The sequence below is a fragment of the Patiria miniata genome, unplaced genomic scaffold (genome assembly GCF_015706575.1).
Source record: "Patiria miniata isolate m_02_andy unplaced genomic scaffold, ASM1570657v1 HiC_scaffold_17, whole genome shotgun sequence".
Taxonomy (NCBI): domain Eukaryota; kingdom Metazoa; phylum Echinodermata; class Asteroidea; order Valvatida; family Asterinidae; genus Patiria; species Patiria miniata.
The window spans coordinates 4,137,549-4,156,128 of NW_024037055.1; the positions used below are offsets into that span (position 1 = coordinate 4,137,549).

The 18,580-nt window shown below is 40.6% G+C and overlaps 3 protein-coding genes across 3 annotated transcripts; 1 reads left to right on the forward strand and 2 right to left on the reverse strand.

The window, feature by feature from the left end:
- The first annotated feature begins 3,377 nt into the window (after nucleotides 1-3,377).
- Nucleotides 3,378-6,632, forward strand: LOC119723530. Its single transcript, XM_038194234.1, has 4 exons — nucleotides 3,378-3,519; nucleotides 4,035-4,179; nucleotides 5,087-5,527; nucleotides 6,143-6,632. The coding sequence occupies exons 1-4, from the start codon at nucleotides 3,499-3,501 to the stop codon at nucleotides 6,301-6,303; spliced, it is 768 nt and encodes a 255-aa protein (XP_038050162.1). The 5' UTR covers nucleotides 3,378-3,498; the 3' UTR covers nucleotides 6,304-6,632.
- A 2,118-nt stretch (nucleotides 6,633-8,750) lies between these two features.
- Nucleotides 8,751-14,525, reverse strand: LOC119723531 (interferon alpha-inducible protein 27-like protein 2B). The gene is made up of 4 exons (XM_038194235.1): nucleotides 14,217-14,525; nucleotides 12,798-12,945; nucleotides 10,172-10,315; nucleotides 8,751-9,468 (listed from the first exon to the last, which is right to left on the reverse strand). The coding sequence occupies exons 1-4, from the start codon at nucleotides 14,346-14,348 to the stop codon at nucleotides 9,131-9,133; spliced, it is 762 nt and encodes a 253-aa protein (XP_038050163.1). The 5' UTR covers nucleotides 14,349-14,525; the 3' UTR covers nucleotides 8,751-9,130.
- Nucleotides 14,526-14,789: 264 nt separating this feature from the next.
- On the reverse strand, nucleotides 14,790-18,476 carry LOC119723532 (interferon alpha-inducible protein 27-like protein 2B). The gene is made up of 4 exons (XM_038194236.1): nucleotides 18,203-18,476; nucleotides 17,296-17,440; nucleotides 16,942-17,007; nucleotides 14,790-15,996 (listed from the first exon to the last, which is right to left on the reverse strand). Exons 1-4 carry the CDS (start codon nucleotides 18,359-18,361, stop codon nucleotides 15,659-15,661), a joined length of 708 nt encoding a protein of 235 aa, XP_038050164.1. The 5' UTR covers nucleotides 18,362-18,476; the 3' UTR covers nucleotides 14,790-15,658.
- Nucleotides 18,477-18,580: the final 104 nt, after the last annotated feature.

Sequence of the window (18,580 nt, forward strand, 5' to 3'; positions counted from 1 at the left end):
GGCCATCAGCTGAAACTCAAAAACCGCGGCTGTAAAATGAGTTTCGTTCCAGCAACACTGGGTCTACTTTTTTAATGCACATATGTGGGGTTCAGTACATCACAAACACTATGTCAAAAGTTCTCCAGCAAATCTGCTGCAGTTTTTTTTACACTTCATCAAAGTTTGCCAATGTTGTGTACATGTATGTATGCTAAAAACCCACATTTTCCGGTTTGAGGCCTTGCGTTGGCACTTCCATTTTCAAAACTACAGCACTATATCTTGTCACATCCTGCACTCTAGAAACTCCTGGGTCAGACTCAGTCTGCTCAGTCCTTTTCCGGGTCAAAAATTGACCCCTTTTGGAGTCATAAATGACCCCTTTGGAGTAAAAAAAAAAGGACATGTTTCTCGGTCATTTTGACTGAAATGTGTATTTATTTTACCCAGAAAAGGACTGAGCAAATTTGGATTCAGATTCTGGGTCAATCTGACCCAGGAGATGTTAGAGTTAAAAAATATCTTTTTATGTACATTGGCAATTGGGTCACACAGAACATTACCCTTTGTTTTCTCATCTGGTAGACATCACCACAGTCCCTCTTCCAAAAATATTTCACTGTAATCTAACTTATTTGGCAGCATAAAACAATGCCTTTATTTTGAAGGTTTATAATGCAGTGGTGGAACCAGCTCATCATTAATGAAAGTGAGGGGGTGCCCAAAATGGAGGTGTCTTTAGAGTAAATAAATACCGGTACATGTAACAGCAGAAGAAACAGGAAAGCAGACGAGACATGCCCCTTTAAACAAAGCAAACTAACGCATGTAAAAAAAAAAAGTAAAAAAAATAATAAATGGTTGCTATGCCCCCCAAACCCTCTGGATCTGCTGTGGTGAACCAGGTACGTCACTTAAAGAACCTACTACTTGTAAAAAAGACCACCTTTTTTGGAATGAAACAGGCTTTAAATACAATTATAAATCAAAGGACCATCAGAAGTCAGAGTCTGGTTTAATAATTTCAAAAATCGACCATTGTACATTTATTTGCTATCTAATCAAAACAGCCATCTTGGTTTGGAGAAAAGCCTTAAGATCAGTCTTTTGTCAAAGAAAATTTCAGCTTTTTATTTATTGATACATTGATTAGCACCGAAAAATGTTTGGATGTATATCAATAAAAAGAAAACAAAACCATAACTCATGCTATTTTGTATGCTTACACATTAAAGAGAGTGATTTGGCTTGTCATATGTGGCTAGTCTCACTGTTAAAATTCACAGAATTTGCTTTTCTACTGGAACTAATTTTTAATAAATGAAAAGAATTAAAATGAATAAAACCAACACTAATGAACAGAAGGATACAATTATGTAGTTTTGAAATCTAGAGTTACTCATTATTTTCATTATAATGTCAAATGCTAACTAGTCGTGCTGATACAACTTCAAGTAAATGTTATCACTACATCAAAGTTCTCATCAAATCTTGTGCAGTAACGGCATAACAACAGGATGGAGCGTATATCTTGCTTTCTAAGCCAAAGTTTCAGTTTTGAATCCTCCTCTGAAGTCGCCAGAGATTCAACCACACCTCCAGCAGATAAAGTAGCGGTGTAGATGATGTCGCATATATTCAAGGAAAGAGACTTGTGGATATTCTCTTCTAAGCTGATATGTCAACTTATCAGTTCTGTAAAAAAAATTAAATAGTAAAATATAGACAGGTTTAGTATCTGATGATCAAAAACAATGATTACTGTGGACGTGCTTTAGAAGAAAGAAAACAACTTGTTCAATCTAGAGTTAAATTACTAGAAAGATCATGTGGCCGATCGTTTTGCCTTCCACTGTAAATATGTAAACATTGGTAGCTATTGAGAACCAACCTTTTCAGCTTCCAAAGCAATATCAAGAAGTTTTCATTTTGAATATTCCATTAAAGTTTACATGTATTTCTGTTTGCACTCTGAATAACAATCAAAACATCTTACCGATATAAAGATCCAAGGCCAGTTCCTTCGGCTTCTAAATCATTTCATGATTCCAACAGTTCAGTAAGCTGGGACATTCTCATGAAACTTAGTTGTTGATCGGGGTTGAACAGTCAGTTGCAGAACATCTCCCTTTTCCTGACGTTCATCCTTTAGGGCCTATATATATATAGAATCAAATAGTAAATTCTATAAAAGCTATTTTGCTATTTTATACAAAGGGAAAGACTACCCTCACACCTCCATAAAAGTATCCTTCAACAATGGAGAAAGAGACAGCACAACATTTTATTATGGGATTTTGTGCAGTACCCGTTGTACTTTGGCATCTTAATGTTAGACATTTATTTTCAGTGCCAGAGGTACTCGGTTTGAATCATGGAACTAAAAAAAAATAACCCTTTTTTACTGGGTTTTTCAAATAAGATCTATTTGTCATTGAAGACATTTTTCTTCATTGACTTTAGAGAATTTTTTTAAAAGGAAAGTAAAGTCCAAGAACCATTCGGTAAACAAGTGACGTACCCAACAATCGCATGCCGTAGAGAAAGAAAATGTGTTTTTTTATAACCAGGAATCTGTTATCATTTTGAATGGTATCTTTTGCAAGAAAATAAAATTTTCCTATGCATTTTCAGTTGACGCCATCCAAATCGATGCGGTTCTGTGCATTCACGGTGCATCGTGGTGACCACCAGCTTTGCGTTTTTATCATGCGCCAGTATCACAACTCCAGCAGTACACTTATCATAATTTATGCCGGGAACAGTACAGCGTCATCAAACTTATGAATTATGTACATCGTCGGTCCGCGCGTGATCGTCGTGTGCATGAGCAGGCCCACCAGCACGGTCACCCATACATGTCAAGGGTTCCGTACGTAATTGTACCGGGTGTAACATGTGCAATGTTACGACTCGGCCCATTATTGCCGTACACGCGACCTTCGATACCCCCTCCTCCTCCAATATCGGTGCGGTACTGTATCTACTTGTTTTAGAGCTGCATGGGTTAATACCATTGATTTAAGTCTTACTAATGGAGATCAATGTAAAATGGAGATCAATGGTTAAAACACAGAGCAAGTTAAACCGTGAACCATGACCTGCGACCTCATATCTGGTGTCTAATTGGACAGTTCACGTCACGTGGTACGATGCGTCATACGCGGCGGATTTTTTTTTAACGTAGGCGCATTACGTTTTTGAACGTCCACAATGGACAAATAGTTCGCTTTTTCGAGTCAAATTATCAAAATACTGCTGGACGAAATGTGGAGAACTTTTGTAGTATCATTCTTTGGTAGTGTATTTCGGTAGAACTGTTAAAAAAATTTAGACCCAGGATTGCTGGAGCGAAACGAACGAATTTTCCAGTCTAGCTGACGGCCTATAACGCACAAGAGATATACCGTAGCCCTACCAGAAAAGCACAAAACAAAACCGTTCTTGTTTCTGCTTCAACTTTTGCCAGAATTCGTGTTTATATTCCACGGAGCTGTTTTCCCCTCATTTGGCAGAATGACTGCAAGGCCTATACTGGTAAAGTATTCCTATACCGTCAACCGGGCACATATGTTTTGAATGATTGAACACTACTATAGGCGTATTATGATTTACGGTGATCGTCGCCATTATTTGTCCGGGGTATTGTTATATTGTGTGTAATGTTGAACATTTTTAATGCAATCGTATCTATGCACAGCAGCCGAACGGGAAGTGTGTTCGACTTCAGTATAAACGTCCACATACGTATACGCGTCCACAAATAAATGAGATGTAGACACACGCTTCGGTGCCGGTGGGCTAGCTCCGCATCGATCAGATATGATGCTATAGGACTGTAGTTAGCAGCTAACAACAGCTATAGTACCTTTTACATTTGGACAATAGACCCAGCTAGATTTCTTATATCAAGATCATTGCATGACGTGACAAACGATGGGACATGAATTGTTTAGATATCAACTAGTATGCAGATCCAGAGTTGCTTAACCTTTGAATTGCTGAGTAATAGGCTCTCTCCGGTCTTTTCCCTTTATTCGACCATTCTCCAGGGTTCGGTCTTGTTTGCACTCGGCAAAGGTCTAGCCTTGCGATCGGCCGGCAAGATTGTCCAAAGTGGGTCTGCGATCTCCACATCTATGATGTCATCAATCAAACGTATGAAGAACAAAGGAACAGGTTCAACTTCAACACGTGGTATGATTCTTTCTTCGTGTTTTGTTTGCGTTTTTCCTGTTAATTTAAATTCTGCCTTATTATCGGGGGCGTCACTAGAGCCACGTTTAGGGTGATAATTCACGAATTTATACATGTTTTTTAATTCATAAATCGTGATCCTGTCAAATCGTATGCCCGTCAACAAATCATGCAGCATCAAAAGCGCCACTTTGAGTGTCCAGTCCATAATAATATCTTAATTAAGGTTTGACGCGCCAATCATACCGTTGAATACTTTGTGTTAGGGCCCCCAAACACTGCGTCCTGCAGCCGCCATGCATGTTACACTATTGTGGGCGTTCGAGTAGCTTCACCGAGTCAACTCGGGTAAAGGCAGACGGATTTTCTATAACAACCGCTGGCTAATTTATCGAACGCCGCGGCCGTGCGCCATCTTGATCATCACGCGTCACACGACGCCCGAAACTGGAGCCTTGGCAAGCCAAACGCCCTCGGAATGAATTTTACTAATTACTACAAAAAGTTGTCAGCTTCTCAATACTTGGAATGAAAAAACAAAACGCATGCGTGTGACGTTATTCCACCACAGACCCGCGCCGCGAGCAGCAGGGTCTGATCACGTCAAGACTAATCGAACGACACATGGGACTGACCCGAATCGAGCCAGGTAAGCAAATCGAACGCGTCCACGTTCATGGTTATGTGCGTTCAAACTTGGGACCGCAATATTCGGGCGCGTCAGGTCTGTTTTTGTAATTGTCACAATTACCAACACACCACCATCAATTTTCGAACAAGAAAAAGGTTATTGCTACCTCCCAGGTTGTCAGAATGAGGACTATGAATCCAAACGTTGACTTCCTATTCTAACTGCTGACGGTACAATGTAATACTTAAGCAAGGCTTCGTAATTATTCATTGTCAGGAGATTCGAGCCAAGCCCGAAGAATTTGCTTGACGGCAGCTAAACTTATCGCAAGGATACTTCTGACGAAAGCGATGATGTCATCGAAAGATATCGTGAAAAAGTCTGGCTCAATGGGGGAAAGCATCGACGCTAATGAGCTCCCTGACGTGGACCCGGAGGTACAAGCGAGCCTCATCAAAAGCATCATGGAGAGTGGCTGGGGTGCAGCGGCTTTTGCTTCTGATAAAATCAAAGGTATGCTCCCAGACGTGGAACCGGAGGTGCTTGCGAACCTCATCATAACGATCAGGGACAGCGGCTCGGATGCAGCAACTTTTGCAACTGAAAAGGTCAAAGGTGTGCTCCCTGACGTAGAACCGGAGGTACTAGAGCTCCTCGTCGGTATTATCCTGGAGGGTGGCTTGGTTGCAGCGAGCTTTGCTTCTGATAACATCAAAGGTATGATATTTTGTTACTTCCATTTTTTTTTTGGAAAACAAAATGGACATTAATGGCTGCTAATTGTAGTACAAAGCCGGAGCACACCACTCCTTCCGTTATGTTATGGTAAGGGGGATAATGGTTGTCTGAAGGCACAAGGAAGCAATCGGAATTACAGTCAACACAAATAGCTCAAAAATGGATTTATAAATTGATGACATTTGGCTTCCGCAAATAGAAAGGAGGGCTGGGGTTGCACCCCCCCCCAAGAAAAAATCCCTTTCATCCACTGACTTATGTTACAATACTGACTTATGTTACAAAACTGGAGACCAAAAGAATTCAAATGAATGCTCAAGTTCCTAAAAACAGGATCAATTCCTCGCACCGTGAGTTACGAAAACACGATTGTTTTCGAAGTTATAATGTTGCAATATCTCATCTAGCCAATATGCAGTATCACATTTCATTATTCATATAAGCACATTGGAAAGGAGTTTCCTTTCCAGAGCTTACTTTTGGAAACGAGGTTGAAAATAAAAGTAAGCCCTGGAGAACAATTTGCCCTGCATAGTCATTTTCATTTCAGATTGTAAGAACCGCGTGTAGTGCAATTGTTTTTATTCTTCACAGATTATTTGCCAGACTTAGCTGCAGCGACTCTGGCTCTTGGTGGCGTCTCTATCGCACTCCCTGCCATCGGTGCCGGCGGAATAGCGGTTGGAAAATATACTCTTATCAAAGTAACTGTATCAGCAATTCTTGTAATGGGAAGACATGTTTGGAATTATTAACAAAATTTACCGAGCACGAAGATTACAGCAGCCTCGACACTGAGCTGGCCATGTTCACAGGAATTGTGGCTTTTTGTGCTTAATTGCCTTTGGTCGAAATAAAAAAAAATGTTTAGCGTCCCGCCTTTAAGGAAAAGAAGGAAGATGCGGCCTTTTATTTTTCCTTCAAGATAACTGCCCGACCGGGCTAAGTGTCCGCCAGGTTTTGTTTACATGGCCGCCATTGGACTCCGAAAATGACATAGCAGCTTTATTTGGGTTAGATGCAACAGATAAAGAGGCCAAAATGATGTCACAGTTGAAACTTATCATTTTTTCATGTATCAAAATTTTTTTTAAAAGGAGATGGCCTCCAAAAAGAAAGCGGGCCGGGACGCTAAATGTTTTGTGTTTTCATTTCGCCTGAAGCCCAATTCATATTTGACGTCATGAAACATTCGCTGCGAAATTTGCTAGAGTTGAAATGTGTTCAACTTTTACGAATTCGCAGCACGAATACTCCCCATGACGTCACAAATTTGCGTTCGCTTTCGCTTTCGCGCCGAGTATGAACCGGGCTTCAGGAGTAAACAAAAAAAACAGTAAAAAGTACGAAACCAATGATTGTGAGTTCAGATTCATTCTTTTGTGCTAGTTTAATATAAAAACAAATTACAGAATGCCATGCTCTGTAGCTATAGTTCCAACTATAGTTTGACCATACAGTTGGGTATGCGGAACAATAGCCGCGCTGTAGTTGGAACTACCCAACTATGGCTGAGCTATATAGTTGGAGCAGTTGACACAGTTGGAATGTAACATCAACTCCGAAGACGGTTGTCTCAGAAGATGGTTGAAATTATGTAGACACTTGTACTTTACCTATACCGGGTGCATTTTTCCAACAAAGATTACACAGTGATCTGAACTTTGTGTACAACTTAAAGGCAATATTAAAACTTTGCCATTAAGATAAGAAAAAAAATACACGAAATTATATGGCAAGTGTTTATAAAAGATTATTCCTTTTAGGCTCCGCCGTAAACTTCGTCATTAGTCTATTTTCAGTTGTATAATTGAAAAAAAATCGATTACCTTTCTAAAAGCGGATATTTCTTCTTTTTGGGGGGATACCTTTTACCATCTGCAACCCTCTGAAAAAAAATAATAAATTGGGTTGTTCATGCGCGTAAATAGATGCGAGTAGACTATAGGGCCGGTTCCTACATTATCGATTCTGGTATGATGCGGGAATCAATTTGGCCTATGATAACACAGCTATACATTTTTGTAGCAATGAAGAGAAGTTCCTGTTTCCAATAATGTCATGTCCATGGTTTGTCATTTTAATTTCCATAACATATTAAGTGAGATGTCACCGAGCCTTTCTCACCTGTTTTACTAAATGTGCACAGACCTCATTTTGTGACGTCACATTTGAAATGACATTATGCACTGACACTTGTAGCCTATAGACCATTATCATGCTGCGTCCATCTTGATTTTCCCCCGTTCCAATCAACGTAACCAAAGAGAGGCTGGAAGGGAAAATAGTCTGGTTCCTTTTTGCACAAAGAAACATTAACATTCAGTACTGATATTTGATACAGGGATCATCACTGAAATTGTGGCAGCATGATAAAGGTCTATAATGGGAGACTTTTGAAAGCCTTAGGTGGCAGCAAACACACCGGCCCTTGCCAATTATTTGCGTTATTTTTAGCATGCGACATTAGTTTAAACGACGTAAGCGTTGGAAAAGGAACCGTGTGTTTGCTGCCACCAATCGTCTCAAAAGTCCCACATTGTACAATGAGCAGCATCGTCAGCTTGGCATTCACTGGAATTTCTGTATCTAAACTGTAGCTTGTTGTCCTGTACCTTTAGGAGTCAAAAAAAATAAACAAGAAGCACGAAACCAATATTTGTACATTCAGATTTAATCATGTGTGTTATTTGTTTTCAATAAAGTATCATTGCACACTTTGTACGCGCAATGCCATGCTCTGTACCGTGTTTGCTCTCCCCCTCACATTTTGAAAACATCAATGAAATTCAGATAATCAAACTAAATACTGCAAATTAATTTACAAATTTTAAAAACAAAGCTGGAAGCATTAACCACGATTCAGTTCCCTTTTTAAACAGTCACATTAACATGTGAATATTAGTGTTGTGACTACCTGTATAATGAGTATAACATGATCCCCTCCAAAACGAAACAAAACAAAAGTTAAACTGTTCGTATAATAATTATTATTAGTTGTTAATAAAAAATTTAAAAAAACATGTACCAAGTGGTACAACCCACAGCGGCCGGGTAACGTGTGAAGATGGCTTACGGCACCGTCTGTGTATGCACACGGGCCGTACCAGTACCTCGCGAGTACAGAATCTTATATGCAAAAATATGCAGATTAGACGCATGCGCATCAGTGTTTGAATTAATTAACTCGAGTTGAATTAATACAATATATGGCCGAGTCAAGTGTCCACCAACCCACCCACCCACCAACCAACCAACATAGAAACATAAGTAGCTTAAGCCCATATTTCCCGCATACTTATAGTTTCCATAAATATAAAGTCATTCAATATGACATGTAATACTTCAAGAGGTTTACTCACAAAACGGCTGAACATTTCTTGATCTCACCATGCAGAAAAGTGAGTAATTTTTTTACCCATTTAGAGGATTCCTCGCACGGACTCGGATCTATTATTCAGTGTTTCGGAAGGGGATGCTTTCCTTTACCGCTGTCCCAGAGCAGAAAAACTTTAGCACAATTGAACCATTGAAAACCTGAAATCTCATATTAATATTTTCGGCTTAAAATTATTCAAGTGATTAATTCTCCTTTTCTTCTTTGTTCTTCTTGAATTTATCCTGGAACACGCCTACAAAGTACGAGGCAGCTCCCCCGATGGCAGCGCCGACACCGCCCACAGCTGCCGTGGCCCCGGCGCCGAGGCCCGCGGCCCCGGCGGCCTGCAGGGTCGCCACCAATGAACCAGCAGCCACCCCGCCACCGTTGGCGATGGCAGCAGACGACATCATGCCGGCGGCGTAGGATCCGGCCGCTATGCCGCCGGCCCCGAAGCCAATCACCGGTAGAACCACCACCGCTGCGCCCACGGCAAGTGGTGCACATATTGCCCCCACCAATAGATTGCGCTTCAAATATCCTGGATGAAAAATAACATGAAAACATAATCGGCACTTTAAACATTTGCACGGTTTGAAATGGAACAAATTTAAAATCCGTTCACACATTTTCCCAAACGTTTAAAAAAGCCAACATTAAAAAAACCGGAAATTTGTGTTTTTCTATTTAACAGGGGTAGCACCTCGTTTTGGGATTTGTTTAAAACGTCCGGCTTTAAACCGGTTATGGACCTGGTCGCCGATAATGACACTCGCCGAAACCAGTCCTTTAAGACTGCTCCGCCACACTATTTGTATTCGGGTGCATACCTATGTTCCCCAATACCTATGTTCCCCAATACCTATGTTCCCCAATACCTATGTCCCCCAATACTAACCCTGACCCTAACCCTAACCATGGATTTTGGGTAACATGGGTATTTTCTACATCGGGTAGACCCCATATATTCCCTTATTATGATTCACGATTTGAATAGTGGGATTGGAACCGAAGACCTCGCAAATGTATTCAAAATCTACCTTTGAGCACGGCAGCTCCACTTCTATTGTGGCTCTTTCTCTTAAAACCATCAGCGCAAAAATGGGCATGGTTGATCTTTTTGTTTTCCATTTAATTGGTACTATGAATTAGGGACCAAAGAATTTGGGTGGTGAGCAAAATCCAAAATAAAGAACTTTTTTCTGGTGCAAGTGGTTTCAAAAGTGGTATAATTTGCGGTTTACCTCCACTACTTTGTTCTTCTCCGCTGCTTTGCTCCTGTGGTGTCTCATCAGGGACTGATTCATCGGTTATTTTCCCCGCCTGTCTCAACCTCGGGTGGTCGCTCGGGGTGGTAGGTGCAGAGGACTCGTCTGGAACTTGCGTTTCTGCAACAAACACACTTATCTTACGATCACAATTATTTCGTATTGGTTATTAATGAATATATTTTGATATATGCAGTGCGGTAATGGTTGCGAAAGAAAGCACCAAAATCAATAATTATTTGGGTTGGATTCGAACTCAGGACCTGTATGTGCAGGACGAAGGGGAACCGGAAGGCTGTATAAGTCCGAGTCCAAGAGCGAGGTAGACGGATGTTTTTGGTTCGGAAGTTCTCCCATACTACGAACATAGCTTACTTTCAAAATTTGCATCTCCATCCCGACAAAAATTCCAAAAGGTCAGAGTCATTCCTTTGTTCCCGTGACCAAAAGAAATCGTCAATGTCATTCTATTTCAAATCGGCACCCTTCCTCACCGCTGGAATGCTGGACTCTTGGGTAAAAATGTTATTGAGGCCAGTTCTTCGTAAAGTTCAGTTTTTGGTCTTTAGCTTCGGTATGGAGCTGATTTTTTCTTATCTTTGCCTTGTTGGGGTTATTGAGCTCAGTATATTTGGGGCCTTCTCATCAGGTACGAGTGCTGAAGCCGAAGTTGGAGTTTTTGGCTTGAACACAGGATCGAGGCTTGTATAAAATTATTATGATTCCTGATACAAGGGCGAAGTAGATGCTTGGTTTTCAGAAGTGTTATAAGAGGTAAAGGTAAAGATCCCATAGCCATTACTGGCCGTAGGCTTGGACGCGGTATATATGAGTGGCGGGGCCTAGTCCTCTCCTCTCGCCGTCTTACCTTCCCTGAAAGAATCAGGTACCCATTTTACTGTTGGGTCGTCAGAGACAGTTTTCCAGTTTTGGGTTCGAATGGGATTCGAACCGCCAACCTTCCACTCCGTAGCTCCACGCTCTAACCGCTCGGCTACGAGGCCCCTCAGAAGTGTTATAGTACTTCGTGAAACCTTTATTTTTTATCACTTTGACTGCTATTTCATGATTACGCATCATAAAACATTGTCTTCCTGAGTAAATAGGCCGAGGCCTACGCCTTATTCATAATAATGCTCATAGTGTGTTTACAAACTGAAAGTTAATAATTGAACTGCATTTTGATTTTGAAAGATAGATATGAACGGCATATCACAACGCACTTAATTTGGTTGTCGAAAGCCACAGAATTCCAAAAATAGCCTAAATTGACATACAAAACTTAAATGTATCTCCGACTCCTGGTCATCGTCAACCCATCAAAACATAAAATTTTAAATCTTAAAACAAAATAGAATTATCTAGTTGGGAAATATGGTCTTGCCCTTCGAGCATGAAATACATGAATAGTTCAAAAATAATACACATACGTGTCATAATTATGATTTATCAACAAAATTATTATAGGGCCTTATGATTACAATTTCCATTTCCGAACTCCAAAGTCCGAAATTTGTGAATATCATTACTGCCATATGCGCTACACAAACAGAACTAATTAACCAGTTATATACAGCAGTTCTTCATTATACTGCAAAATTGTACAGTATACAAAAGAAACAAATGTCACTTCCTGTACTTTTCTTCAACAATAAACAATATATATGCAAAAACAATATATATGCAACCAGACAAGTCAGCCCAAAAAAAGCCCACTCGCCGCAGTACCACAGCCGTATTGTAAGGGGTATATCACAAGAAAAAAAACAACACAAATACATATAATTTTGATGCTTATTTGGTTTTCAAATCGTTAAACATGCGGAAATATTTCTACATAATGCAATATGCAGGAGCAATTTGAAAGTCACAATGATAACCTTGGCTAACGGGCCCCTCAATCCGGCTAATATAACGAAATTATCAAACAAAGCCAAAACTTCCTTTCTCAAATTTATCTCCTACATCAACACTTTAGCTACCCCCTTTTTTTTTACTTAATGGAACCCCTTTTTCAGAGCTCTTTTCCTTGACTTTGAAATTGTGCAATGCATTTGAATTGTTGTAGGGCCTAGTTTAATGTTTAAAGTTCACTCCCTCAAAAATAGTGAATTAAGAACTTAAATTCAGCTTTTTCAAGGCCTCTCCTATTTATGATGGAAAGTTTCAAGAATGTCGTTGGGTTTGGGCAGGTAAAAAAAGTTGCCTCATTTCCTGCACTGGAACTTATGTCCTTACAAGAGAACTACTTTATTTGTAGTCCAGTCCTCACAGTCACAAGCCAATTACAAGTCTTATAGTCTTAACTCAATGCACGGACATTGACATTAAAGTTTTGTCAATGTTCCCACTGATTATTTACCCTTTATGGTATGTGACAGAGGTGTCCCCCCCCCCCATCACCCTATAAACACCGTATAGACTATTGTTACCTAACATATTCCCAAGATATCTCAAAAGAAATTCCGAGATACTGGTAACACAATGGCAAACACCGGGGTTCCCTCTGTCACATATCGTGCTACCTATTTGTCATTGTGAAGTAGTAATTTGAGTGTGATTGACTTGACTGCGAGACATGCTGTCCAATAAATGACGTTACCTTTTAGATCTAATGTTTGAACAGTGACATCTGGGAACAGCCGCTTCAAATGCTGGACAAACTCTTCGGCCCCCATAACATCTTGAGAACCATCTGCGCTGAAATCGGCAAGTGTAAGTTCTCTGATGCTTCCATCATCAAAACACACCTGATGAAAATGTTATTGAGGAATTTTCAAAGGAGAAAAGAGAGAATTCCAATTTCTTACATTGGTATATACTTAAGCTATAGGCCTATCCAAGATTTAATTGCAGCAATTAGGTTTAACCAGTTCAACATGTTGGCCTACCTTCACAGGCAGTTATTGATGGGTGTGATCAAGTACGCCAAGGCGCGCTGCGAAAGCTTTACACATCCAGTTCATAAATTGTGAGTTTACTGTCTAACCACCAATTGCACAAAATCGCAACAAAACGCTATTTCAGCATGATTACAGATGTTACTTTGACGTGACGTTGTCATATTTCGTTTTAAAGGCCTATGCGAAATAAATAACAAAATCATTTCCTTAATTAAGATAGGTTAATGTATGTAATTAAGCATGCAGAGCTGTTAAACATGTAATGGCTTTATGTTGTAATTTACAACCGTCATACATAATCCTACAGGTTAAACATGGGAATTACCCGCAGACCACAAATCCTTAACAACGAGGCCACAGCGCTCGACATTTGCGAGTTAAATTTGAATAAAATCTGGAGCGCTGACTAAATCCAATGCTTTGCACGTTTTAACTTGGCAGCGGGTATTTTGCCGGAGACGGCAAACCTTTAGTAAACGTTAGTTTGCCGGATATGCACTGAACATGCGCAGTTACTATGCTTTTGGAGGGGGACAGAATTAACGGGCCGGGGAGGACACTTTTACCTAGGTAATTCTGTCCCCCGGACAGTTTTACCAGGGGACAGAATTACCTTCCACACCGGCATGGTCTCCGTCTTTGTGCCATTCCCATTGTGAACAATGTACTGCTGCTGATGGGCGTCTCTCTTGCAAGCGCTTGCCCCGAATCATGACATTGTGATTAGCAGCAGTGTCTTTGCTCTGGGGAATTCAAAGTTGGAAATGTGCCCAGACATTCTGAGCTCGTCAGTGTACCAGATGTTTTCTTCAAATTTAAATCCCAAAAGGGTATAGGTTACTCGCAAATGGCTTAATTGTTTGTGCGCGACTCGATTTTTTCTTCTTCTTTTTTAGATTTTCGAAGTTCTACGATTAATTGCTCATGTGGTTTGAAAGAAATAGGCATATCAATATAGCAAACTTCATTAATTTAAAGCTTATCAACAATTAGATTTGGAAACATGTCATGAAATTCCGAGGAAATACTCTGGAAATCAAAAGTGTGCTACCGGGGTACGGCCTATATCATTGCACAGCAACAAAATAATGTTAAGTATAATTCTGTGTTAAGTTTACCTGTACTCTTCCGTCCGGGTATGCCTTGACCGACACGACGATTTTGAGTTGACCATTTTCTCCACGAACTGGTTTATCGTTCACGATCAGAATCACTTGGTCTTGGGCAGAGGGCCTAGAAAACGACCACATGATGGCTGACTGTGCAGATGTAGATATAGACGTGTTCCTAGCGTGAAGAACTGGCCAGCGTGTTATCAGTCAATGCGACTGCGCCACGCAAGAACGCGCGATGGGAATCCCAACAGCGGATTCCAAACCTCGGGTTCAACCCGCCTGAGCCTCAGAAGATTTAACAATGGCTCTGTCTCGGGAAGCTGTTGCTCATTAAGGCATGACTTTGCTTCAACAAAAAAATGTAAAAACTATATTATATCAGTGCAAACTTTTGAGTATGTTCATTTAAGTCCGAGTTGAACGTACACGATTGTTAAAACCAAATATGAAGCCGAACATGAAGACGATACCAGTTTTTAAAGACACATGTTGGAAAAGAGCTGCGTGAAAGTAACCCCTGATGGCGCACTTCCGAAACCTTTGTATACGAAAAATAATTAGCAAAAAATTCAAAAATTTGCAATCACTTAATTTGGGGTGAATTTATTTCTTATGAAAATCACCCTCGAAAAAAGGGCCTTTGTAAAATTGTTACTTTAGCATCTCAATTTGTGGAAACTGAAAAATCGGCTGACATTAAACAGAAATATCGTGCCAAGAATTGACCTCTTACTTGTTTCAATTCCGAAATCCAAAGTAGACGCGAACGTGGTGTGAAATTATGAAATAATTTTGTGGTGGTCAGTTAGTGAAAACTTGAATCCAAAAACCAAAATGTACTATTTAAGGCTTACAATTTCTTTGAATAAACTTAAAGCACTCGTTAGCATTTACGACAAAAATCTAAAATGACAACTGCTAAAAACTAGGACTACAGTCAAGAACCAGTCCGACGAATCTGGAATCGTATAAATCGCGATTCAATGATCCCCTCCGAGAAAATCAAAGCACTGTAAGCACCATGTATAATGTAAACAATTATTAATTAAAAATATAAGTGCTATTATGTTTTTTTATATTTTTTATATATAATTTTTTTCTGGCAATGAAGCCAAGGATTCCTCATAAGTAGCTCGAAAGCCTAAAGAAACCTGTAGAAGACAATGGGAAGAAATTACAGTTTTATATAATTATAGTTCAATATAAGCACTTAAATCTTAGCACACATTCCCATATTCAGTGTTTTCATACACTAGCCATTCAATACAAGTAACACTCATAAGCAGGTTTACTCTAAAACTGCTGGTCACCTCTTGACCTCACCAGAAAATGTTACTCTTTTAGAAGATTCCTATCACGGAAATAATTTTAAGCACAATAAATTGTTTCAAGGACCATATAACCTGATATCTCATGTTAATACTTTCGGCTTGAGATATTTTTGCTTATTTCTTTTTTTCGTCGCTGGTCTTCTTGAGTTGATCCTCAACCTTGCCTGCTACGTACGCAGCACTTGCCCCGGCGGCAGCGCCGGTACCGGCCACAGCTGCCGTGGCGCCGGCGCCGAGGCCCGCGGCCCCGGCGGCCTGCAGGGTCGCCACCAATGAACCAGCAGCCACTCCTCCACCGCTGGCGACCGCCGCGGACGACATCATGCCGGCGGCGTAGGATCCGGCCGCTATGCCGCCGGCCGTGAAGCCAATCGCCGGTAGAGCTACCACCGCTGCGCCCACGGCAAGTGGTGCACATATTAGCCCCACCAATAGATTGCGCTTCCAATGTCCTGGATGAAACATGACGCGAAAATATAATCATTACTTTCATAAAGAAAAGTGTCATTTTATACGATTAAAATAGATATCTTAATTGCTATTTTTCTAGCAACACCAACAGTATTCACTTTGTCTTTTTGAAATTGGTCACATTCCCGGCTCACAGCCAACTGACACACTGAGCGAGCAGGCTAGGGCATCCCACTCCAACGCAACGCCCAACAGACAACCAATCAGAATCTACCAACACAAGCACTCCCACTCCTAACACAGCCTACTTAAGGAGCAGCATCTCCAACTCTCCTCAGTCTACTGACGATGACTAGAGCAGGCTAGTCGAAACGAAAAGACAAGTTCTTTTATAACTTAAAGCAGGACTGTTCACATCAGAACTAAAACTACTTAACGAAAGTTCATAATAAGCAGGACAAGTTTTTTTCAGAACTCAATTTCTACTGAGCAGTAGTTATTACTACAAGGTGTTACCGCGAAACGATACTCATACTCAACCATGCAAATTCTAAAATCTTATTATTCACTTTGAATGGGACATCGACCCAAAAAAAAGGCACACAAGCTATTGAATTGTTATTTTTTACAATTCAGAATTATTGGCTGGCAGACAATGATCCGTGCGTGGATGTTTGGCCAAACGCTTACCAAACTAAAGTGGCTTCCAATCTTTAAATAGGAAAATATGATTCCCGATTTAAATTGTTGGATTGGAAAGAACCTCGCAATCTATTCAAAATCACCATGGCATGATGGCATGCAGCTCTACTTCTGTTGTGTCTCTTTTCTCTTGAGATTACCACCTAAATAAAGCGGGCACGGTTGATGTTCTTTCATGGCATGAACAAACGAACACAAAAATGTAGGGAACGTGAGCAAGATCCAGGAATAAGAGCCATTTATTGCTTGTAGAAGTTAAGTATCGGTACGAACTTCTGGCATACCTTCATTTTTTGGTGGCGATGGTTGAGCTGGGGTAGAAGGAGATGACTTGTGTGGCATTTTGGTTCCTGCATGCAACAAACACACTTATCAGAAATAATGTAAAAAAATAAGACATAACTTTTATCACCATAATTACTTATTATTAAATCATTCTAGATAATATAATATATAATAATACTTTAGTATGGTGCTTATATAGCGCTTTATACCAAAATGTCTTAAGGCGCTTCACAATTACTTCCTCCGCTCTTCAAAACAAAAGTGGCGTAAGGATGCAGGTGAACATTCTTTCCTTAACCGTGCTTCTAATTCTGGTGACCGGATTCCACTATCTAACGCGTTGTCCATGTTACCTTGTACAGGGGCATTTGTCAAAGTAGGGAACCGCCGCTTCAAATGCTCGGCAAACTGTTCTACCCCCATGTTATCAGGTGTAGTACCATCTGCACTGTAATCGGCAAGCAGAAGTTCTCTGGTGCTTCCGTCATCAAAACACACCTGATGAAAATACATGTAGAAAGGAATTTTCAAGGGAGAAAAGAGAGAATTCCAACTTCTGACATTGGTATAACTTACAAGTAACGTGCCGATCTATAGACCCGTAAACATGGCCATAAAAATGATGTACATCGTCATGTGTCGTTATTGCCATGTAGATGATGTACACTGTATTCGAAAGCCTGGATGATGACGTCCCATCCACCATCAAGTTTTAATGAGCATAACTGGCAAATCGTATGCGCTAATTCACTAATACAGGGGGTTGGCGGTCAACCCAACTCCCACCCACCTGTCAAACATTATTTTTTTCTTAGAAAGTAGTTTTAAAACTTATTCAGACCCCCCCCCCCCCCCCCCCGCTCCCGCTCTGAAACCATTACTGGCAATGTCGGTCCGCACAAAATACATACAGAGCCAGCTTGGTTTAGGGGTATGATTGCGATATGATCGCCCATCATGTTTGCAATATTGGAAAAAAATGGTGCAACCTGACGCCACTATCTTCATATATCAATTATCATCTTAATGAAGGTCATTCATTGCAAAAATGATTATAAAGACATGAATCTGGGACTGAGTATCATCAATACAAAACTTTCTTGACTCTCCATACATGCCAACTAAAAAGCCCCAAAAGTGTGGCCGCGATATTGCTGCGCCGTGCAATATCACGGCCACCGGCTAGTGGGGCTACATGCCATATAGAATTTGTACACATTCGCAGAAGGTTGCAATGTTCATTTTTCTCCGCAATTTTACCTGTACTCTTCCGTCCCGATATGACTTGACCGACACGACTTGCTTGAATTTACCGTTTTCTCCACGAACTGGTTTATCGTTCACGGTCAGAATCACTCGGTCTTGGGCAGAGGTCCTAGAAGTAGAAAGCCACCACATTGTGGTTGCACTTCTGATCATGGCAAACGGGTACGTTTTCAACTACCAAACTGTATCCACCCGTCCCCGGCCCTAGCCGCTAGCTAATCTAAACCACTGCCGCTGATCTCTATGTAAAGACTGGATAGCGGATATTCATACGCCATTCACACAGTAGACTTTGCACATTGACCAATTCGCCCCATACAGCGCATTTTGATCACGTACACATAATAATTATGATGTTCTAAAAAGGACACA